The sequence below is a fragment of the Electrophorus electricus genome, chromosome 22 (genome assembly GCF_041902795.1).
Source record: "Electrophorus electricus isolate QZ-2024a chromosome 22, ASM4190279v1, whole genome shotgun sequence".
In the NCBI taxonomy this organism is placed as follows: domain Eukaryota; kingdom Metazoa; phylum Chordata; class Actinopteri; order Gymnotiformes; family Gymnotidae; genus Electrophorus; species Electrophorus electricus.
Genome location: NC_137518.1, coordinates 1,197,501 through 1,222,500, shown reverse-complemented (window position 1 = coordinate 1,222,500; position 25,000 = coordinate 1,197,501). Strand labels below are relative to the sequence as shown.

The 25,000-nt window shown below is 44.1% G+C and overlaps 1 protein-coding gene across 3 annotated transcripts in view; it reads left to right on the top strand.

Annotated features, from left to right (window-relative positions):
- Nucleotides 1-25,000, top strand: part of epha8 (eph receptor A8) — a 55,445-nt gene that overhangs the window by 18,920 nt on the left and 11,525 nt on the right. Inside the window, exons 1-9 of one of the 3 annotated variants that reach the window (XM_081705374.1) lie at nt 1-50; nt 6,074-6,740; nt 20,497-20,652; nt 20,887-21,333; nt 21,819-21,943; nt 22,983-23,145; nt 23,718-23,835; nt 24,543-24,610; nt 24,793-24,918. The exon at nt 1-50 is cut by the window's left edge and continues 811 nt beyond it. In XM_081705374.1, the coding sequence (XP_081561500.1) occupies nt 6,092-6,740; nt 20,497-20,652; nt 20,887-21,333; nt 21,819-21,943; nt 22,983-23,145; nt 23,718-23,835; nt 24,543-24,610; nt 24,793-24,918 (1,852 nt within the window). In that variant the 5' untranslated portion in view covers nt 1-50; nt 6,074-6,091. The remainder of the gene's footprint in view (nt 51-6,073; nt 6,741-20,496; nt 20,653-20,886; nt 21,334-21,818; nt 21,944-22,982; nt 23,146-23,717; nt 23,836-24,542; nt 24,611-24,792; nt 24,919-25,000) is intronic. The other 2 variants (XM_081705373.1, XM_027024887.3) reach the window with 2 other exon arrangements.

Sequence of the window (25,000 nt, the reverse complement as noted above, 5' to 3'; positions counted from 1 at the left end):
GCCCTGGCCAGGTTGTGGTCGGGAACCAGGCCCAAGCAATCGAGAAAAGAGTAAGTTAACTTTCCTGAATGAAGGAAGGCTGTGACATGATTGGATGAATACAGAGGCCCCACCTACTCAGGTGCTAGCTGTAGCACATGTCTGCGGTAACAGGGTGGATGGGAGGTCCTCTGAAATGTCCTGGGAGTGAACCACAGGACCCTGGATACCCCTGTGACGTGTAACATCAGCCTCAACAAAAGAAAAAACGTAGCTACACGGCAATTGTAAACCCCAAATGTTACCTGTTTCATGATGCCATAATGCTATGATGCTCAAACTGCTCACTGTCCACACTGCAAGCTTAGCGGAAGACTGGGCGCACCTGCATAGTACGATACCCCCATCTCCAGCAATCTCGTCTGTGAGGCCTCCATAGTTGCCCCTCACCCAAGCTGCTCCTCTCCCGCCTGAGTTTTTCCTAAGCAGGCACTAAGAGGAAGGAGACAGTCACTTAACTCCCCACGCCAGTGTCGTCATACGACACTGTTTAAAGCAGCGCTCGACTCCCGATGCTTGGCTGCGCGTCCCAGCTCCAGGAAGTATTTGTCATTCGTGACCTTGGAGGAGGAGGGGCGGGTCACCTGAGGCCCACCAGGTTGGTAGGACCTCGGTGTCACCTGAGGTCCACTGGGATTAGGAGGCCTTTGGTGTCATGGTGTGTCCTGAGTTCTTTGTCCACGTGACTTCTTCCAGTGAGTTTTTAAAAGGGTAATTATTAACCACCTAAAACAACACACCCGTTTGGTCTAACTAACAGACTGATGCATGAACACTTTAATAAATGTAAGCCACTGTCTTGACTGAGTAATATTTTATAATTGTTTAATTACTAAACATTTCTATCGACAAAGCAGTTTCCCTTAAAATAACACACACTATTTAAGCTAAATGCAGCTGCAGCAGTCTAGCTGTATTTTTTCTTTTTTGCATTAATGATAACATCAAAATATCCTTTGAGAGAAAAAGCATTTGGCACACACACACATACACACACACACACACACACACACACACACACACACACACACACACACACACACACACACACACACACAGTGATTCCAGGACTGCACGGATTCAGATTCCCACCTAGCATTTGCAGACAGGACTTCATGATCTATGCCAACATGCTGTGCAATTAACAGTCATATTGTAAAAAGGTTATCGCTGTCAAAGGGCAAGCATTCTAATCAGTGGGTAAGAGAATTCCATTCAAATCAGAATTTCTCACGGTTCAGGGAAGACAGCAGAGGGTGATGTTTCACATGTTAGTATTCCTGGCCGAGCGACGCTGGGCTAACTCTGCCGTGGTGAGTGCTGTCCAGTGGGCAGGCGTTACGGACTGCTACTCTGCCTCTGTTTAAACAGATTCAAAGGATTTTCTCTTCCAGCTGCTAATCTGAAATTGGATCTCTTGCAGCTCACACTGGACTTTCCACATCTTTTATACTTGTTTTATTGCTGTGTTCTGGCAACTGAGACACCTTGTGCATGCTGATGAACATGTGCCAATAACAATTTTTTTTTTTCTAATTCGGAATAATTATTATTACGTTGTTCCTCCTAAATGATCTGGAACTATAATGTGTTCAACCAAGTCAGGACACCCTCTATCAGTTCGACACAGCTAGTCAACAGGGGATGGGCCTATTATTAAATGTTTAAACAGCTGGCACCTCCTTGTCGCACACAGGAATGCAGAATACATTTTTATAGCTCCATGGAACTTATGATTTTAATGGAGTTTTTCACTTACACCTTTGGCAGAACCATTGTCAAGGCAATAACATCAGGAGAGAAAGTAAGGGTGTCATACCAGCTTAGCAGTAATTAAGACATCTGTCTCTGTCGATAAACACAGTAGCATAAAAATATCTGTGGGTATCTCTCTAGCTGACATTTCTCATCAATAACTCGTGGAAGGCGTACAGACTTAGATAGTGTAGGCTTGTCTAAAATATCTATTATATCTGTCACATTAGCAACACTTGCAAGAAGGCTGTAGCAGTGGATACATTCAAAGATAATACTGACTTAGTGAGTCTTGATAGATGTCAGAAAAAAACAAACCCATGAAGATGTGGACTTGCTGAAATGCACATCTGTGTGGCATTACCGTGTAGCATACATTACCACCTTAACATCTGTTACTACCTTAACATGCATTACTACCTTAACATACGTTACCACCTAAACATCTGTTACTACCTTAACATGCATTACCACTTTAACAGACATTACCACCTTAACATCTGTTACTACCTTAACATGCATTACTACCTTAACATACGTTACCACCTAAACATCTGTTACTACCTTAACATGCATTACCACTTTAACAGACATTACCACCTTAACATCTGTTACTACCTTAACATGCATTACCACTTTAACAGACATTACCACCTTAACATCTGTTACTACCTTAACATGCATTACTACCTTAACATACGTTACCACCTAAACATCTGTTACTACCTTAACATGCATTACCACTTTAACAGACATTACCACCTTAACATCTGTTACTACCTTAACATGCATTACTATCTTAACATACGTTACCACCTAAACATCTGTTACTACCTTAACATGCATTACTACCTTAACATACGTTACCACCTAAACATCTGTTACTACCTTAACATGCATTACCACTTTAACAGACATTACCACCTTAACATCTGTTACTACCTTAACATGCATTACTACCTTAACATACGTTACCACCTAAACATCTGTTACTACCTTAACATGCATTACTATCTTAACATACGTTACCACCTAAACATCTGTTACTACCTTAACATGCATTACTATCTTAACATACGTTACCACCTAAACATCTTTTACTACCTTAACATGCATTACTATCTTAACATACGTTACCACCTAAACATCTGTTACTACCTTAACATGCATTACTATCTTAACATACGTTACCACCTTAACATCTGTTACTACCTTAACATGCATTACTATCTTAACATACGTTACCACCTAAACATCTGTTACTACCTTAACATGCATTACCACTTTAACAGACATTACCACCTAAACATCTGTTACTACCTTAACATGCATTACCACTTTAACAGACATTACCACCTTAACATCTGTTACTACCTTAACAGACATTACCACCTTAACGTACGTTACCACCTTAACATACGTTACCACCTAAACATCTGTTACTACCTTAACATGCACTACTACCTTAACATACGTTACCACCTAAACATCTGTTACTACCTTAACATGCATTACTACCTTAACATACGTTACCACCTAAACATCTGTTACTACCTTAACATGCATTACTATCTTAACATACGTTACCACCTAAACATCTGTTACTACCTTAACATGCATTACTATCTTAACATACGTTACCACCTAAACATCTGTTACTACCTTAACATGCATTACTATCTTAACATACGTTACCACCTAAACATCTGTTACTACCTTAGCATGCATTACTATCTTAACATACGTTACCACCTAAACATATGTTACTACTTTAACATGTTACCACCTTAACATACATTACCACCTTAATATACATTACCACCTAAACATACGTTACTACCTTAATGTGCGTTACTACTTTAACAAACGTTATCACCTTAACAAGTGGAAAAGCTTCATGTGATACAAAGATATTCATTTTATGAAATTCTCTCCTTATCTCTTTGTTCATATTTAGTCTCAGAATATAAGGTCATGAGCTACAGCACGAATTACCCAGTAAGAATGACAATCTTTGGAAATCCTTTGTTGAACTGCTACACATGTTCTGCGTGCTCGAATAAGCGAAGGAAAGAAAAGCAAGCATGACCCCCAAACGCAGGAGAATTATGGCCTGCGTAGATATGGAAATTATGCAGATTAGCTGCATTTACATACAAAGGTGTTTAAAGCGTTGAAAAATACCAGGCCGCAATGTTCTAAAATTCCGAGGCTCCTGGCCTGCAGTTTTATTATTCAGCATTTCACGAAGGAACAGCATTGAGGAAGCAAACTAAACCGCACAGCTTCAGTAATCGAGGCAGAACAAACTTCAAACATCTGACATAAGTAGGAAAACTTTCCTAAACATGCTAATGGTATTAATTTGATTTGGACTTTTGCTTACTGGTCACCTTTAAAAGCATAAAGGTTTTCGGAAGCAGTAGTGATGTGTGCGTTGGGAAGGCTGTTTATGTTTTAGTCAGCAGTACGGGATGTGCTAGAATCCTCAGTCTTAATTACAGCTTTTGTGCTTCTCCCCAGGGGAGGGGGAGGTGAGACAGCCTAGGAAATCCACTGCGTTCGGCGGTGTGGCGCCTGAACAGGGACCCGGGCCACCGCGGTCAGATCCGAGGGGTTTCCGCCATCCGAGGGCAGCCTGGCGGAAACCTTCGCAAATAACACTTATACCTCTCTAATTTGCATGTTTCAAGAGCGGGTCTTGAAAAAGATGACAATTACCCATCACCCCAATCCCCCAAAATTCATCTTATTCAAATAAGTACAAAAAAAGCCCTTCTGTGCCTGAAAGCATCATTAATGTTCACTGATTTCATTTGCTGAGCCACTGAGTGCAATGCTAAGAGGTCCCAAACCCTGAGTCTCTGTTTTCTGACATGCTGACCACCAGTACACTGTGGTAAGAGCCTGGTCTCATGGAATGGTGAGCCCGAGCTGATGTCTCTCATTTTGGCCTGCCTTATCGGAGCTTTTCGGCACACTGCCTTTGGGAAGTGCGGGCAGGTGTGAGATTAGCCCTGGAGAAGCGTGCGTTGTCGGAGAGCCCCGAGGCTCTCCGCGCCGGAGCATGAAGCTGTCTGCTGCACGCCACAGCGCCGCCACACACTCAGACGCCATAAAAAAACTGCGGGGGCAGTTAGGGCTCTCAGGGGTGGGTGGGGGGGCTTCAGGGTGAAATTAGGTCTGGGAGGGGACCTTCAGGGTGAAGTTAAAGCTCTGGGGTTGGGGGCTGAGCAGTTTTCTCTTCCCCTCCACTCCACTTGCCTGTCTCCATCACCCTTTGACTGGCACACACGCATCCCATATAGGCCACTTCAGAGCCGCGTTCATTATTCAGTGTTCACCCGCTTACGCCCAGGCGGGCGAGCTGAGATGAATTCCCCTGATGGCAGCTGTCCAGGCTGTCCGGGCTGTCCGGGCTGTCCGGGCTGTCCGGGCTGTCCATGTGTATTCTAATTACCCTGGAAAATGCAACTCCCATCGCTGGCCTGTGAATGGTAGGCCTCCAAGCTCCTAAGGATAAAAAGCAGTTTGTGAGGCTGTTCAGATGGATAACACCACCCTCCGATCACCCCTCCCGCCCACCCGCAGGGCCCTCCCCTATACGGTTAAGCTCGAGGTCTTTCACAGTGCAAGTTGCTGGCTTTATTATTTCATGAACTGACCGAGAGAGCCAGGCTAATTGGCAGCAGACCGCCTGATCCGGATGTCATCGCTATCTGGTCCCCATTCTGTTTGATGCCATCTCCTCTCCATCTGAATACGTTTCCTCTGGAGAAGAGTTTTAATGCGCCTGTCTATAAAACTGAGTGCCTTCGCTCTGGGTGCCTGCCCAAAAAAGAACTGAGGTTTGGGCTAACTGGGGAAAAGTGTGTAGCTTACTAAAGACGTTGGTGCACCATTAGAAATCTTCTCATGTTTAAGATAACCTCTCCCACCCCCCCAAAAAAAAGTGTCTGATGTGCTGTGATGAGTTGATTAAACCAGTGGCCCTGCTGTGCAATAGAGGGATGAGTCTGTGAATGTTGATAAATTGACTTGAATGAATTCAAATCAGGTTGCACATTTGAATGCAATATTTACATTATGCATCACAATGATTGGTGCCAACTTCATGCATGACTAATAGATGTGGCATAGCAGTAAGACACAAAATGCTCAACGAATTGTGTAAACTAATACACGATTAATTGACTCGGGCCCATGAATTAATACTAAAATGTAAACACCATTTGCAATATAGATAACTCCTTACCTCCTCCTCCTCCTCCTCCTCCAGTGGGATGCAATTAACGAAATGGATGAGTACTTCAGCCCCATCCACACGTACCAGGTGTGCAATGTCATGAGCCCCAATCAGAACAACTGGCTGCGCACCGCCTGGATCCAGCGTGGCGGTGCCCACCGCGTCTACGTGGAGATCAAGTTCACGCTGCGCGACTGCAACAGCATGCCCGGCGTGCTGGGGACCTGCAAGGAGACCTTCAACCTCTACTACTGCGAGGCCGACCGGGACGTGGGCGTAGCCGGAGTACGCGAGAGCCAGTTCTCCAAGATAGACACCATCGCGGCAGACGAGAGCTTCACCAACGTGGACCTGGGCGTGCGCAGGCTAAAGCTCAACACGGAGGTGCGTGGCGTGGGCCCGTTGGGCAGGAGGGGCTTCTACCTGGCCTTCCAGGACATCGGCGCCTGCATAGCCGTCGTCTCCGTGCGCGTCTACTACAAGAGGTGCACGGGCATGGCGCGGAACCTGGCCGTGTTCACGGATGTGGTCACGGGCGCCGACTCCTCGTCGCTGGTAGAGGTCAGGGGTCGGTGCGTGGATCACGCCGAGGAGAAAGACACACCCAAGATGTACTGCAGTGCCGAGGGAGAGTGGCTCGTTCCTATTGGACGGTGCGTGTGCAGCGCCGGCTTCGAGGAGCACAGGGAGGCTTGCATCGGTAAGCGGCTCCACTCCTGCTTTTCTAACTCTTGTTGTGCGTGTGTTTAGGCAAACGTTAAGTCTCGATGCTGATAGACTGACCTTGTTCAGGCACCTTTACTTGTCTGAGGCGTTCTGTCTTTGTGGTAATAAGAAACAATTATTCAAAGCCAACGGGTAATTAAACATTAAACATTAAGCAGCTAAAAGCAGTCATCTGCAAATGACTTATGGACCAGTAACTCTAAGAAGACATCGCTCTTACCTGTGTTTCTTCAGGGGAGCCCAGGACCTCTGAGGTCTCACTTGTTTTGACAGGTCATTGGGAAAGCACTTCCTCAGCTCTGAATTATGCAGTGTGGCTGAATATGGCTTGGAGCCACACATTTCATCTCGATTAGCTTTTAGTGTAAAGGAGTGTTTCATGTTTTCACTGTTGCTCACTAACTCTAGGTACCACTTTACTGGTGGGCACTGTTCAGAAGGCTACATGACAGCTCCTTAAGCCCCTTCATGGCCACGTTCATAAACATTCGTAAACGTTCATAACTGCTTATTCTAACGAGCTTTGGTTGTCATAAAAGCTGCTTTTGTCAACTTTGATGTCAAGTTGCCATAACAACTATGTGAAGTGACAGATTTTTGGTGACATTTGATTGTGACAACACTGGGTGGGAAGAAATAAAATGTCACGTTATGACAACTGACGTTGCAGCTCAGAATGTATTGATTTTTCTGCTGTGTCAGCGTGACATAATGCTGATACGCTGTTGACGCGGCAGGATGTTGGTAAAATTGAAACAAAAGTGACTTAAAAAGATGCTCTGTAGTGTCTCCTGCTGTCATAACGATGACTCGAGAAACTGCTGTGTAACATATTTTATTAATGTTTGTGACACTGACAAATTTTACCCTCTAATGACAGATTTTATCCATTAAAACAAACTGTAACAGACGCCCTACAAACTGTATCTGTAAACTTACTGAACTCTCACTAAATAAATCTGAATTAAGAAAATTGTCTATAAAAACGTTGGCACAGTTGTATTTTAGAATGCGTGGTGGTTTAACTACACTAAACCTGTGTAATTTGTTTCTTAAAGAGACAACAGACTACAGCAACTAAAGTTGCCAGTGGCCTTAAATTAGCTCCATTCGACAGTTTAGATTTTTTGTGAATCCTTGTGCAATGCCATGATAGTATAATAATCGTGTTATGTATATTTTCTTTATCGCTTAAAGGTACATTAATGAAGATTCAAGGAACTCCACCACTAACATTTAAGATGAATGCTAAAATTTACACAGTGATGGACAAAACATGTTTTTATGTTTTGGGGCAATTCTTTCCAGCCCCTGTGATGTGCCAGTACATTCCCAGAGTGTTTCGGAGCGTAACGTTTTAACAGTGACAGGGAAAACTGTTAGTGTCAAAAGCTCACTAAAATATATGTTACACAGCAGTTTCCTGTCATTATTATGAGGCCATAGGAGAAACAACGGAGAATCGTTTTGAACTCTTCACTTTTGTTCAATTTTCCAACAGCCTCATTTGAGAGCCATGTCATATCAACCACATTATGTCACCCTGACATAGCAAAAAAATCAACATTACGTGATGTTATTTCTTACCACCCCGTGTGATGTCAGATTTTAATGCGACATGTGGGGTTTATGTAGGTGTCCTGAATCCTTGTAAACAGTGCCCTTCACAAAAGTGTTACTGAACTCTGTTCTTTAAAAGTAAATGATACTACACAGTAATGTAATTTAGGGCAGAAGTATATTAGTACTTTTTAGACTTTATTAGTTTAGGTTTAATTAGTTGCTTTGTCTGTAGCATGTATTTTTCACAAGCTATTCGCTGTCTCACATCAGGCCTGACGGTTTGTTTAATTGTGACTATATCCGTGGTATACCAGCGCCCATTTGAAACGCATACATGATAGTTTTGCTCAGCACTGGGAAATGATCGTAATCAGTCGCTATTATGAGGCCCGCACTAATGTGATCTGTGTGATTATAATTAATGTCTGATAGATAATAGCTGGTAATTCTGATTTGATATGGGTGTAGTACGGCACTAGCCACCCTTAGTCTTCTGTGGGCCATAAGCTCACCTCTGTGAAGTGTGAAAGGTCAGGGGTCAGAGTGATAGATTCAGGCCTCTGTGCTCCCACTGGGTCTCTGAGCTAGCTCGCCCACTCTCAGTCCAGACACCGTGCATGCTCTCAGTCCTGCACACCCCGGGGTTGAGGCGGAGCCTGCCGTAACCGAGTGCCCGCGTGGCTGACACCACATCTGCCCCGAGCAAGTGCCCCTCAGCTGCCACCCCGGAGTGGTGTGCCAGCCCTGGCGTCCTGTCTCCAGGGTGACGGCCCACCACAGCTGGGACCTGCATGTCAGCTCTGCAGAAGCCATGCAGAGCCCTTCCCTCTGAGCAAGGCTTTTAAGCGACAGGCTCTCCTGTGCTTTTTTAAGCACCGATCAAAACAGAGTGATGGATTCACGCATCAACGCTGTCAGCTCTGCTTTGGGTCGCTCGGTTCCTGCCATGCCGGCGGGCCTCGCTGGGCCAGGGAGATGCCGGCAAGGGGAAATATCTGTTTCAAAAGGGATGAGACTGTACATGCTCATCGGGGTGGCAGGATGCCTTGTCAGATCCACTCCGCATGGTGACTTGATTTAACCCACTTGCATTCACCAGAGAGCCTCCATCCCACAGACACAAATGTCGAGACGCAGCTGCGGGCTAACTTATTCATAAGGATTCATCCAATAGAATCGAATCTGCTGCTATGGCAAGGCTTTAATAACAAATCAAAAACGGAAAAAAGTACACTTTATTAACATATGGTTAAATACTTAAAATGTATCCTGAAATGTTAAGAGCCTTCTGGGTTCTAATCCTTACTAACATTAATCAAACTTGTCAAATAATAATAATAATAATAATAATAGTAATAATAATAACAGACTGAAATGGATCATTTCTTTTTCATTAGACAAAGAGGAACTTGCCCTCAAAATACCATCAACCCTTCTTAGACAGGTCTGTCTAAGGCTTCAACACCTCGCATTCACCTGCAAACCTTCCTGTGTCAAGAGGCATCCCTGCTCGGTACTTACCTCCTGTCAACAGAAACATCACCCCCACCCACCTCCACACACACAGATTAAAGCTTGTGTTAACTCTCTTTAAAAAGAGGCACATTCCGTTATTTCGGCTAGCCATCCAGCCCATTGTCATTCCCAACTGATCCCAGCTCGGTCAGATCCCTCTGGCATGAGCGTATACATGTCAGACTCCGACAGGCACTCCAGCCCATAGAGGCCCCACGCTAAATTCTACTGTGAATAAATTCTACTGAATTAAATATATGTGTTTAGTAGCCTATTTGAAAAACCCACTTGAACTCTGGCTGTATTACATATATGTCAAGCAAGGAACATCAGTCTATTGCCATAAAACATTGGAACTCTGTAGTCTTTATATCTTTGTTATATTATGTGACAGTATCAGATTTTCTCTTATGGAAACATGCATACCAATACCTGAGTCAGTGATTATGCAGCAAAACATGAAAATATTTCCTCATTTTATGCGACAATACCATGGCTCAATAGCATTGTCTACTTACATGTTTCCTGGAAAACTAATTTTAACTTTTTAAAATCGTTAAACAAAGCAGATATCTAATAGAGAAGTGTCCTTTTTTGTAATCTCCTGTTCGACTTAATGGGGACGAACGTCCAGTAGGTAAGTCAGAATGCTGGTAAGTGACAGAGAAACTAATTTTTCTTGTTACGGTTAGCTAAAGTAGGACAGGTACTATGGGAATTGCTTAGTGGAAGTAATAGAATACAAGTATTTTGCGTTGGAACGACGACCTACGCTATTTAAATAATCTCGCTATGTCATGTGAGTGACGCAAAAATATTTCCTAATTGTATGCGACATTGCCACGACTTGGTTGTCCATCCATTTGTTCTCTGGAAATGAAGATTTTACAATTTATACGTGACTATGGTTACCATGGATGCTACACACTCCAATCCCATAGGAGGCATCTTGACATGTAGATCTTTCTCAGCAAAATTATTAACTTTTATCACTTTTAGCAAAATGGTAACTCAACAAGGCACATGTAGAGTACTGCAGGGCTCGACCTTTTGACCTAGGGCCTTCAGCCGTGCTGTTTCCCATTTCCCTAAGGCCTGGTTTAGGTCGGCCAACTTTAAGACCCCTAGCTCACACAACTGGTCCGTAGGCCCCTGAAATCGTACTTTGATCTTTCTCATTCAAATGCACTTGGCCTATTTGGGTAAAATCTGTTAGTTGCAGAGGTCCAGTTGTGTGGCCTGGAGCCTCAGAATGCAGCATATCATGTGTCCTTAAGGCCTGGTTTATGCCTGCCCAGGCTGGGCCCCTGTGTGCAGGCCCCAGGGTGTGCTGCTGCTGCTGCAGGCCAATTCAGCTGTTCGCTGCCTGTATAGTCAAATGAAAAGGGTCACTGGGAATGAAAATGGGTTGAGAAATAACTGAGATGCCACAAGCATCCATAAGTTTACACCATAATCTTCACAAGAGCACCACAAGCCCCCCTGTCCTGCTTGGGAGAGCAATTTGCCTTCCAGATGTGGATGTGGTTTCAGAAACCTTTTTTACATACATTAACACGCTTTGTATGAATGCTCCTCTGTTTAGTATTACTCTGGCATTTACAGATTTTCTGACCCCAAGATATATTTCAAAGGTTCAAGTTATACATCTGACTGAAGTATTCTCTGACCAATCCTTTACATTCTGATATCCTATTGAACTGTTATATATTTCAGGATTGTTTTGCAATAAGCATTTTTCAAAACTATAAACTATTATTTAGGTTCATTTTCATAAAATATGATATACAATACAATTTATACAATTTATATACAAACCTTTATATAAAAGACTTTTTTTGGCTACATAAGATTGCTTTAACATATAACACTTTAGGTTTCTGACTATGTTGAGACATTCACTCAAAAACCTTTTTCTGCCATTAGTATGGTACCGCTCTCTGTGACACAGACTCAGACTAAATGAACCCTGGATATTTAAGATGTCTCTGTGTCCTCGGCTTGACCCAGCTTGGTCTAGATTCAATGGTTTCCCAAATCATTTAGCCCATTTCAGATTGGTTTCCCTAACTGAAGAAAGTTATTTGTCTAGTTAACAAGTAATCATACATTTTAAAATGTACTTCTTATATGACAAATAACAGAACAATGTTAATAACGCAATGTAAGTCACTTTGGATAAAAGTGTCAGCTTTAATGCCATAAATGTAAATGTAAATAACAGATCGGAATAACAGAATGATAAGACATACAGAACACTTAGAAAAAACAATATTTTATATCTTGCTGCCCACCAGATAAACGGACCCCTTGAGCAGACCGGTTCCTGTGCGCTTTCAGTCGGACTTTGGTATGGTTCATTTTAATTTTGAACACAGTACAGACCAAAGGCACCAGACAGACTAAAGACAGAACATGATTTCACAAGATCCTGAACACTGCGTTAATGAGCAGAGTGGCGGCAGCGAACAGCAGTGAGGAGGGAACGTGCCTCGCTAATGTTTGGTCCAACATAAACACACACAAATGCAGAAGTGCTCTGCTTTACCCAGATCTGCTGGTAAAAATACCACACACACAAAGCCCCCATATATACAAACTCCGCAAGCCTCTTTGCTCCAGTGCAGAGCACTCTTGAATATTTGTTAATCTGAGCTCTCAGGATTTGGTGTGTCCATTTGACTATTTGTTTGCATATTTTGGTTCGATGGAAAATACACTGCCTGGCCAAAAAAAAGGTCACATGCTAATATTTTGTTGGGCCAACTTTAGCTTTGATTACGGCACACATTTGCTGTGGCATCGTTTCCACAAGTTTTTGCAATGTCACAACTTTTATTTCTGTCCAGAGTTGCAATAATTTTTCCCCAAGCTCTTGTATTGATGATGAGAGATTTGGACCACTGCGAAAAGTCTTCTCCAGCACATCCCAAAGATTCTCATTGAGGTTCAGGTCTGGACTCTGTGGTGGCCAGTCCATGTGTGAAAATGATGTCTCATGCTCCCTGAACCACTCTTTCACAATTTAAACCCCATGAATTCTGGCATTGTCATCTTGGAATATGCCCGAGCCATCAGGGAAGAAAAAATCCATTGATGCAATAACCTGGTCGTTCAGTATATTCAGGTAGTCAGCTGACCTCATTCTTTGGACACATAACATTGCTGAACCTAGACCTGACCAACTGCAGCAACCCCAGATCATATCACTTGTAACGTGCGTTGGCCCGGGTGCCGTAGGGCGAGGGGCAGGACGCACAGACTTCCTCGACAGGGACGAACATTTATTACATAAATGACAGCGGCACTCACACGTATTACAAAAGATAAACATGAAACGATTTGACATTTAAACAAACACGATACACAAGAATACATCTAACACAAACACATTACATTCAGACATTACATCTACAATGACCAACAACTCCGCACACCCTGACATGAGTTTAAAAACACACAGACAAAACGAAGTACAGGTGTGTGCAGGCCTGGCCACGAAGGTCCTCCTCCAAACCACGTGCCTCGCGGGAGGTGAGCATCCCATGACATCACTGCCCCCACAGGCTTGTGCACTAGGCATGATGGGTGCATCATTTCAGCCACCTCTCTTCTTACCCTGATGCGCCCATCACTCTGGAACAGGGTAAATCTGGACTCATCAGACCACATGACCTCCTTCCATTGCTCCAGAGTCCAATCTTTATGCTCCCTAGCAAATTGAAGCTGTTTTTGCCGGTTAGCCTCACTGACAAGTGGTTTTCTTAAGGCTACACAGCTGTTTAGTCCCAATCCCTTGAGTTCCCTTCGCATTGTGCATGTGGAAATGCTCTTACTTTCACTATTAAACATATCCCTGAGTTCTACTGTTGTTTTTCTACGATTTGGTTTCACCACGTTTAAGTGATCACTGATCATGATCGTTCAAGATTTTCTTCTGACCACATTCCTTCCTCAAAGATGATGTTTCCCCACTGTACTTACACTTTTTAATAATGCGTTGGACAGTTCTTAACCCTGTTTTAGTAGCATTCTCTTTAGACGTTTTCTCTGCTTGATGCATGCCAATAATTTGACCCTTCTGAAACAGATTAGCATCTTTTCCACGACCACAGGATGTGTCTTTCGACATGGTTGTTTAACAAATGAGAAGCTACTCACAGCATCAGTTAGGGTTAAATAACTTGTTGCCAGCTGAAACATAATCACCCATGCAGTAATTATCCAATGGGATAATTTGCTTAGTTAAATCCAGGTGGTGACCTTTTTTGTGGCCAGGCAGTGTATGTTTGTGTAAACAGTAACTGAACCTGTACTACAAACCAACAACGCATTATTTTCTCCTTTGGTTTGGAAAACCGAGGGAACCGAACTACAAATATAAACGAGAATACATATTGATATTTTGGTAAAACAGCTGTTTGTTTCCAGATTTCAGCAGGAAACTGGAGAGAAGGAGACTATCGAACAACAGACTTTACACTTTACAGTCTTCTCGCTAAACCAGAACATAACATAGTCATGTTCCTTTTTCTTGTGCACCACGGGGGGAACAAGGGCAGCCATGGTGCTCAGTCACACTAATCAGCTCCTGTGAGCGTCCCGTGACCATCCTGTGAGCAGTTTTACAGGCGTATTCCTCCATCCCAGGACAGAGACACACGAACTTGGTGGGACGCCAAGGAAGTCATAGATGGGGTTTGTCATATTTACTTGATGTTGTTGATGTTACTTTTTTTTAATGAAAGTAAGATATTATTTTGTTTACTCTATTTGTAACATGTAGGCAAAATCTCGGAGATATGTATTCATTGCCTTAATGAGATGAATAGTGAGAATAATGATTTTGTTCTATCTTTGTACATTACGCAGTGAATATGCGCAGTATCTGTAGGTTAATATTAATTTATGAGATGTATAAAGGGCGCTTCTGTTGGCATCTGTCCATCCTCTGTTACTGTCATATCACATCAACAGACTGTGACTCTACCGTAGCACTGATACCAGGTGACTGCGCTTCTGGGGATGTACGATGGCGGCGAATTGGCCTTCTTTGTGATTTAGCGTGGAGTGTCTTGAGTGCGCTGTGATGGTTTCCTGTCCAGCATATTACAGCAGGATTAAATGGAGAAGCTAAAGGCTCCGTTTGCCAACATCAAAGGCCCCTCGCGCTATTTTGCCATTGTGAGCGAGCGCTGGTCTAATCTGCAGACCGGTTTGGGGGTACCCGAGGATGCTGGAGGGGTATTTTTCCGATAAAGGAATGAACTGTATCTCAACCAGACGGGACTTTGCCGTTCACTCAAATCCTCCCCCTCTTCGTGCATGCTGCTCTCCGGGTATACCGAGAAATTGTCTGCACAATAAGGGCCTGGCCAAGCAAAAAACTTCCTCGGTCATTCAGAGTGCAGCCTCTTTTACTTTTTTATATTACTATACATATTTATGCTTCACATTACTATATTTAATAATTTAATAATTTGTTACGGTGTAGCCCTAAAAAGGCGGACTCGTTCGGATTTAAATCTCCGGGAGGACGAGGCTGGGTTGATTTAGAAACGTCGACAGCGAGGGGACATTTCCGAGAGCGTCATCGGTTAGTCGTCAGACCGCGGCGTTCAGGATGAAAGGGTGCAGAAACTGTGCGTGTAACAACGCACGCAGCGCTCGCGCTCGGCTGCTGTCGTGTCCGTCAACGGAGGCATTGTTCTCGCGAAACAAATAAGCGCGTGGGAAAATTCAAAGCCGGAGCCACGTGGCAGCTGTGCGAGGGGGATCTGACTCGGGTCGGAGACAAAAGAAGGAATCACGGGCCTCATTTTCTCGGCAATTTGACAGACGAGTTGTCGTTAATTCTCATTTAGATCTTTCCCTTTTTGTCTGAGGCGATGAAAATGCCCCCCCCCCCCCCCCCCCCCAGCACAGATCAATTAGGCAAGTTTAAATGCACGACGCCAATTCAATCAACCAATTAACGTCTGTTTAATGGTCATTAACACGGACGCATTTGCCTCGTTTGATGTGTAATTACATAATATTTTCAAAGGAAAACTCTGATTTATGCGTCACACCGGCTCTGACAGTTTGTTCATCCTTTCGGATGCAGAAACGCTAGCAAACGGAGATCATGAATGGGGAGGCGACAGCGCAGAAAATAGATTTTTCTAGCTGTTGCATGATTTCTTTTCTGTTTGGTAGGATACAGATCTTTGCTGTACAGATTACTCATGCGCGCGTGTTATTTTCCCTGTACACTGATCACCTAAGACTCGCTAAAGTCTCGCCTGTTTCCCAGAATGTCTGCTAAAGACACTGAGCACGATGGCACGCCACCACCAGCACGTGCCTACAGCATCTGTAGGAACTTCACATTTATGTTTATTCTCCTACATTTCTAGCATCCGCAGTTTTTATGCTCGAGCGTTATCACCCGATGAGCGCTTCTGTATTGTGTAATGTTTACTTGGCCTGTATTTGTTTCTCCTCCATAGACATCTACTGTGGGCTATGTCTGCTATTATCGCGAGCCATTTGTTCCAGGCGGATAACCAGCGTTGCCGTAGCGCGCACAACAATCGGAGATAACACTTAGTGCGTGGCGGTCCTTGGGGCTAAAGTCTAATCCATGCGCTGGTTTCCTCTCATCACTGCCTAAGACTGCAACTGCCAGTCAGGTTCGCTTTTCCGACAGGAGTCCTTCGCCTAGTGGTGTGTTTCCCTGCTGGCCATTAGCGCGGACGAGAGACGTTTAATAACGTAATTAAAACAGGGCGGCCCTTTGGGAACGTTCAGGTAGATTAAACCTCTTAATTAGCGCTGGGCTAGGGCAAGTGTGCCTTTGCCCATGCACATGGGGGGGCAGCCAATCGGAGGCTAGGACTGTCCCTCCCCAGGGGGGCAGGTCGGTTATTCTACAGCTCGTGCAGGGGCTGTTGCTACCAGAGAGCAAGTGCAGGAGATTGAAGTGCGCGTAAACCTCGCCTGAACCTTAACGCGCGTAAACCTCGCGTAAACCTTAGTACGCATAAACCTCATAAACCTTAACGGACCTGTAAACTGATCATTGATGAACAGGGTAGAGGGTGGTTTACAAGTTGAGCATGGCTGTAAATATGTGCTTGTAAAAATGCGTGCTATAGGCCTGTGTGTATCTACCAAAGTGGTCGGTGAGTTTATATAAGCCTGGAGGGCAGGTGTTTCTAATAAACTGAGTGATGAGTGGAGACATTTAAACCAGTTGGCACAGTCCACATGGCCAACACTCTGAAATGTTTTTATTTAAAAGGTGCTACACAGAGAGCAGTCATGCCTGTCCTCTCTACACCAAGGATGCATGCCAGAGGGTGTCAGCTGCAAGCTCGGCCAGCCTCCCATCCTGCAGTTAACAACTGCTCAAGGTCACCCTCTATTTAGGCAGTCTCAGCTCCATCTATCAAGCACTTAGAAACAGACACCACGTTTCTTTAGCAAATTGATCGGTAATTCCTCCCTTTGACTTCTGCTGGTGTGCCAAGAAAGTTTTACTTCACATAGTTTTAGGGATGTGAATTTGCAAAAAGAGCAGATAATGATCAAATGTTTTATTTTCCTCTTATAGTATAAAATAAATATTTTTATGATGCTTATGTGTTTGGACATATGCTTTAGTGTAGATGTAATTTTTTAAAAAAGCTGTGTAATAAAGTTCGCTTGTTCTAACAAAGCTACATACACATTCTGCTTCACCCTCTGGGCAGAAACAGAATTTTTGTCCACATGGACAATTTCAAATTAGGTCCTTTTTTCCTCAGACTAAAACAAACAGTTTACCCAAATCAAGTTCTATTTAGGTGTAAGCACTACAGTGCTCATTCTTTGAGTATGGCTTTTGCAAATCAAAAACTGGGTAATTTTTGCCAATCTACACTTTCATGTAAAGCCACACAAATCTTTCTCATGCTTTCCACGGTGTAGTGTAGTTTGGAACAACGTCGAGTATCGAACCTGTCACCGTGGACAACTGCCGCTTGGCTCTGTCTGTGCAGCATGAATCTGCTTCCCACAGATATGGAGATTCCTTGGCCTTCCTAGGCAGAGGTCCTTTCTACTTAATGATGATCAAAAGGTCAACCTGCATTCAAGCCTGTTATTGTGCCTGTGCTGTTTCTTCCCAGTTTAGGCTTTGGCGCTGTGGCGAGACGGAGCCAAAGCCCAAAGACCTGATAATTTGGGAACAAATCACCTCCCTTCCGTTCTTTGCTGCCATCCATCTGCTTCCCCATAACTGGCTTTTCTCCATGTTGAGGCTCCATCCCTCTGCGGCGTGCCGAGGCCGTGGGGGAGGGGTGGGCGGTATCGGAGCTCTTATCACGAGTGAAGTGCTCAGGCTTCCAGATGGTGCCAGTCATGGTCAGCATCACTGCAGCATGGCCTGCTGTCTGGGGAGAGTCTGGCTGGCTGCAAATGTCATGAACCCCTTATAATGTCACCCCTAAAAGACTGGATGCAGAGCTCCGCCCCGCCACCGCTCAGCCACAATTCACACACTCGTTTGGAATTTTTGAGACGTGAAATTTATGGTGAGGCCAAATGCATGTTTTACACATTCCCACTAATGCCAGTTCCCACTTTTCCTGTGAATTCCTATAAAGGTTTTAAGCAATTAAGGTTTGGCTGGGGACCAGATAAGCCTTCACAACTCTGAATAAGAATCGCAAGGAATTTTCCATGGTAAGACGCCCCAGAGTAACTGTATTATGTTTCAGGTGTCTAGTGTATTTTGTTGTAAAGGGACATTGTGATTTTAACACTGCATCACTGTACCAAACTGACAGCTAATCAAACAATTTATTTTTAAATCTTCTGAAGGAAGATGGTAACCCCTAAGGAACATTACAGAAAACTGTCCTATTTATCTAGTTACACTAGCAGGTGTCACCGTGGTGATGTATACGAGGCTTATCTTAATTGAAACAGGGCAGGGTGTGTGAAACAGTACCAGTGAGCGGTGGCGGCAGTAGACGTGCACGTGGTTGCCTGCGGTAACCCCTGCAGGGTGGAGGAGCCCGTGCAAGCCGCTCACAGGAGGTGCGCGTGCAGAGGCTGGTGATGGAGTGGCCCATTTCTTGCTATGATTTCGCTGACAGAATCATTCATCACTCGGTTGATCCTCCCAGCTCGTTAGCAGCTGTTGTTTGGTCCCTGAAGAGATCCCAGGGGTATTGGTGGGCGCAAGCATGGATTTGGGCATGTGTGTGTTTCCTAAACAGTTGACTGTAATGATGAAACAAATAAATTCACCCTGGTGGCACACACCTGCATTGGTCTAACACATAATTGATTGCATCCTAGCAAATTGTTTATTAATTGCTTTATGTATTTTAAGCACTTTGTTTGTGTATGCAGTGAAAGACACGTACTGAAAGGGGACGTCTTCGCTGTGCCCAGCATGGAGTGCTAACTGTCAGAGGGTAACCTTCACTATGCAGAAGGCTTTGCAAGCTTGCTCCCTCCAGCAATAGTACTGTGCCATTTGCCAGAGTTCAGCCTCAGAAATGATCAATCACAACAGTGAATAGGACACTTGAGGAAATGTCTGTGGAGTTTCGTCTAATAACTAGGTTACTGGGACCAGACTGGCTTTGCACGGCCCATGTGCGTAGTTCTGGACCCTCTGCATTCACAGACCATAAATAAAACAGAAGTGAGAACAAATTTTCCATTGGAGCCACTTTTTGTGCCATATTTATTTATCTATTTATGCCAAGAGAAAACAAAATCAAGGTCAGCATACAATGGCTGTAAATATTCATTAAACGTCATTGTAATGTAAATCTCCTCCTGCAGTGGGTGCACTACACTGACAGACACTGACAAACCAAACAGTGCTGATACAAAAGCACAAAAACAAACAAACAAGCAAAACAGCGGTCTAACGTGGAGTGTGTAAATGCCCCTGGATAAAAGGTCCTGGCACATTGTTCTCCTCAACCCTTCAAATCCAGATATTGTGTCTTACCCAGAAAACCCCCAAGAGGAAGATTTTGCAAAGAACTCCAAAGGTCACCGCAGGTTCATCATGATTAATTTATCAAAAGAGACGAGCTTGCACAACATCTACTGCTCCGCGGGTTGTTTGCGCATGTATCAGTCTGATGTGTGTTGGTAATCTATCAAACACTTCAAAGGGGCTGGACGGCACTGCACTTGACGGGCATGTAGCCCTGATGCTTATCATGACCTGCTTTTCAACTCGGGAGCTTAAAAATGTTGCAACAGAATAAAACAAAGGAAGAAACCAGTCAGGGATAAATCTCACGTGCAGGAGTTCTTTCGGGCTCCTCAGGGATTGTGTAAAAGGAAAAATCAAAACACGAAACCCTGAAGCGTTTACTGTGTGCTAATTCTCTGCTTGCATTTTTTCCTATATTTCTGAACCGGCGCTTCCTCTTCAGTATACCAGCTCTGGCCTGCGCAACCGTGGACTTCAGCACGATATCTGTGTGCAATACACCCTGTTTAGTTTGTTCCCCAACTTTTGGTTGCTTAATTTCTGACTCTACCTAAGCAGCAAAGAAATAGCAGCGCTGTTGTGAATTTGGAGTTAACTGTCAGCGTCTGGTCAGTCAGCACTGTGAAAGGTGACCATGGTCTTCTGCTCTGTGTCCCATCAGCCTGTGAGGTGGGCTTCTACAAACCCATGGCTGGAGACCAGCTCTGTGGGAAGTGCCCTGTCCACAGTCACTCAGAGACTCGAGCAGCTCTAACCTGCCCGTGCGACGCCGGCTTCTACCGCGCGGCCACCGACACGCCGGCTTCTCCTTGCACGCGTGAGTCCTAATATGAATGGGAGTTTAGTGGGAGTTTAGTGGGAGTTTAGTGGGAGTTTAGTGAATTCAAAAATATCAAAATCAGTGGGAACACTTCCTAGACTGAGGTCATATGTCTTCTTGAGAACAAATTAAATAATTATGCTTTGATATGCAAGTCTGATAGCCTTGTGCACCTTCTACCCTCGTAATTAACCTGTAATTAAATGATTTCTGCCTCTGGTGTCCCCACAGAACCTCCATCAGCACCTGTAAATGTGATTTCATCTGTAAACGGGACCTCGGTTAGCCTGGAGTGGAGCTCCCCTCTGGACACAGGCGGCCGCTCCGATGTCGTCTATGACGTGCAGTGCCAGAAATGTGTAAGGCATATGGGACCGTGCGAAGACTGCAGCGGTGTGGTTGGCCCGGGCGGAGTGACCGGCGCTAGCGGGGCGGTCGCAGGGGTCACATACGCTGGGGTGACCGGAGGAGGTGGGGCCGGGGTGGTGTCCCGAACCGGAGCTGCCCTCATTCGCTTTGTGCCCAGGCAGAGGGGCCTGACAGAGCCGCGGGTGAACGTGGTGAACTTGGTGGCCCACACCAACTACACCTTCCACATCCTGGCCACAAATGGTGTAAGCCACATGAGCAACAACATGCCACCCTACATCATTGTCAACATCACTACGAACCAGGCAGGTAGGAGGCTTACTAAAGGTATTAAAGATCTTATTATTACTAGTTATTATTAAACCCCGAAAGCGGCTGGTTATATGAAGTATAAATTTATGCTTGGTATTGATCAGTTATGAAAACTGTTTAGGAAAAAGTCTGAAAAGTTAGGCTACTCCTGGTCTGTTTCCTGGGGGCTCTCTGCTAATACATTGCTGTTCTAAATGAAGGATTTATGTAGCTGATGGATTTTGCTTATTGGTGGCAGTGCTCAACGAACGTCATCTTAAACAAAACACAAATAAATGTGGACTATGAGGATATGTCCTTACTAATCTGTCATACAGGGAATTGGGGAGGAATAGAATTGGGGACTGTACACATACTTTGGAGTCATCTGTTGAATATTTTGCAGTGTTTAAAAAATTAGTTACTGCCATTCCAAACGTATGATAAAAGGGTCTGGATTCAGACTTATTAACAAAGCTGTGTGTGATTGTCTGCATGTCTAGCTCCATCTCAGGTGATGTCTGTCCGCCAGGAGAACGCCAGTACAAACAGTGTAACCCTCTTCTGGCATGAACCAGAGCAGCCCAATGGAGTGATACTGGAGTATGACATTAAATACTTTGAAAAGGTATGGCAATGGTTTTGTTATGCATAATGAACTATGTGGTGAACATCAGTTAAGTGAAGTGAGTGAAAAGAAGTCATTTAAAATATGGTGCTTTGGCTTTTTAACACAGTATTTGGGTTCTCAGCCAATGCTGATGGCAGGGTTTGCTACTTCAGCTGTGCTCTAACCAAGCAAACCAGACTCTGACTCCTTACAAGTCTGCACTTGTCATGAAATACAAATGACCATGGACAGAGCCATTAAATGGAGGGTAACGTTTTATAGGGTAGCTTGGCCACAGATAGCACAGTTTAATCATATGGCCCAATGGCAGGTCCAATTAATTGAAAGGAAATTACCAACCAGTGGTAGATTGTAAATGATTTCGTCTGATTATTGAAAGTGACAATGATGGCAAACAGCACGAGCCATGCCTACCTATGGTGAGAAGTTAATCGCTGTGTGAGCCAGGAGCTTCGCTGGCTAATGGGGCCAAAGACACCTCAGCTGTGTGAGAGAATTAGCAAGCAGTGGTCCGCTCCACGATGTGGGTATGTAAATACGACTCACAGGCAGCTGCTGGGCCATCGAGGAGCTGTCCGAGGTGCTGGCCTCCGGAGAATGGAACTTAACAACGTAGTGGTCTGTGACTGATAAACGGTGTCTGCTAGCCCCTCAGGGACAGACGTGTCTCAGAGCTATGGTAACGATGTGAAATGCTAAGTGATGAAGAGTTCAGGCATACCGGTCCCCCGAGGTGAGCTAACGTCTGCTAACAGATTAGTGTGAGACAATGTTATTAGTATGATGTCTAAATTTAAGCAGGCCTCATGAGTAAGAATTTGGCAAGATTTTGGCAAGTTCTGAATCCACACAGTTTTTTGTGCGTAATTTTTCTTAACTGGGACACAGATTAGCATTATCCCTGCTCAGAGGTGTCACACTTTGAAAAGCTTAGAGAAGGCAGACTTGTTCCATTTTGAGGATTCGTGACATTTTCCAGTGGAGGATTGGTAGCCTGCACACAGCCCTCGGTGACATACCCGCTTGCTGTTCACAGGACAAAGAGCAGCAGAGTTATTCCACCCTGAAGTCAAAGGGCACCAGTGCTAAGGTGTCTGGCCTCAAGTCTGGTACCAGTTACATATTCCAGATCCGGGCGAGGACCTCGGCAGGCTGTGGACGCTTCAGTCCGTCCGTGGAGATCCAGACTGGAAAAGCAGGTGAGAGCCTGCCAAGAACATCCTCCCTGTAGGCGGGATTTACAGATACTCCAAACTGTCGTAAGCTTAATCACTGCATCGCATCTGACTGCAGCACAATTATTAGGGGCATTCTATATCCTAAAGTCGAACCAGTGTAGTCACATTGTAAACATTGGTAAGTCTTTGTGGCCTATAGTCTAGTGTTGTACAGTGGGGTGTGAGGTGGCCTTCATAGCAGATTGGTTCTGGCTTTATAGAGGGGTCACCTTGTAAGGAATCTCTCTTATAACCATCGCAGCTCTTGGTAGGTCACATAAAACATTTGATGTACGGGTTTTTAATAAACTCATGCGCGGTCTCTGGAGCTTCAGCAGACTGCTAGGCAGACTCAATTGTTTCATCACTGGAAGACATAGAAAAGTTGACAGTTAAAAGGAATCTGTCCGCACGGTTTGTTCATTTATACGAGAATATTATCAATAGCATGCAGATGTTGTGTGCATGATCCCACGTTTGATAAGCTCCTTTTGATCTTCCTCCTCGTCTGTCATTATTTGCATGACTCTTCACCGGCCACGAATGGCCTCCAGTCTCCCTGCGGTACAACGGCATGACGATCATCTGGATCTGTGCCGCTCTGGTCACGGGCCTCGTGACCTTTCTGCTCATTGTCATCTGCAGAAAACGGCAAGAGGACTACTCTGAACTGTCTGCTTTTTCTTTTTCACATTTTACAAAAAAAAATAAAAAAATGCACCAGACGTAGTTTAGCAGATGATTTGTTTTATCGTGCATGCAGTCAGTAGACATTGGTAAACGATTACGGGTGGAATGATCCAAAAACCATTTCTATAAGTAGTGATCTTCTGGTTTCTTTTTTTCTATGGGCTGGGGGGGGGGGGGGGGGGGGTGATATATGTAAGTGAATCATTAATTCCAAAGTTTCTCAAATTGTAAAGTTTAATGTAAATTTTATGCTGATGTGAAACTATATTAACAATGCAATTTCTCCAAGTTATCCCTCAACAACTTTTGATATCTTCACAAGTCTGCCTAGAAGAATTAATTTGATTATAGTTAATTATCAGTTACTTCAATGGACATGATTTTTTTCCCACCAGCATTTAATCTCTTAATTCATAGGAGAAGGGATACAGACACGGGGAAGTGTGTTTTATCCCCATATGACACAAAAGTATTAAAACATGAAATGACTCGCTGTCCTCAGATAACGGAGAACTGTTTCTGAGCCAATTAACTTTTACATTGATAAACTATTTCTAGATGATGCAAAGGTTTCTAGTCATATATTATTGAAATATTAACGAATGTAATTATGTAAGAGAAGACGCCAGCCATCCCTGTTGCAAATGCTTGTATAAATGTTCTCCACCTTTCCTGATATGGTGTTACAGACACTGTGGCTACAGCAAGGCTTTTCAAGACTCGGATGAGGAGAAGATGCACTACCAGAACGGCCACGGTACAGAAGTCGCCTCCGCCAAACTTCTCTTTTTCAATAAATTTCAATCTGGGGAAACTATTGCTTTTCAGGGCCAATACATAGCAGTGGCTGTCGCCTGTGTGCTTCACTGATTGTCACTGTGATTGAAAATTGCTTTCATCCTGCAATATGTGACCAAATGCTAATTCTGTTTATTCTAGTATCGTTTCCAGAGGCCAGGTTTTATATTGATCCCCACACATACGAGGACCCATGCCAGGCTGTCCATGAGTTTGCCAGAGAAATTGAAGCTTCCAGGATCAAGATTGAGAAAATTATTGGCTCAGGTATACTTGGATGGCACAGCACAGTGGTAATGCATACCGCGATTTACAATGCAGCATTACCTTTGTCAATCACAGCACTGTG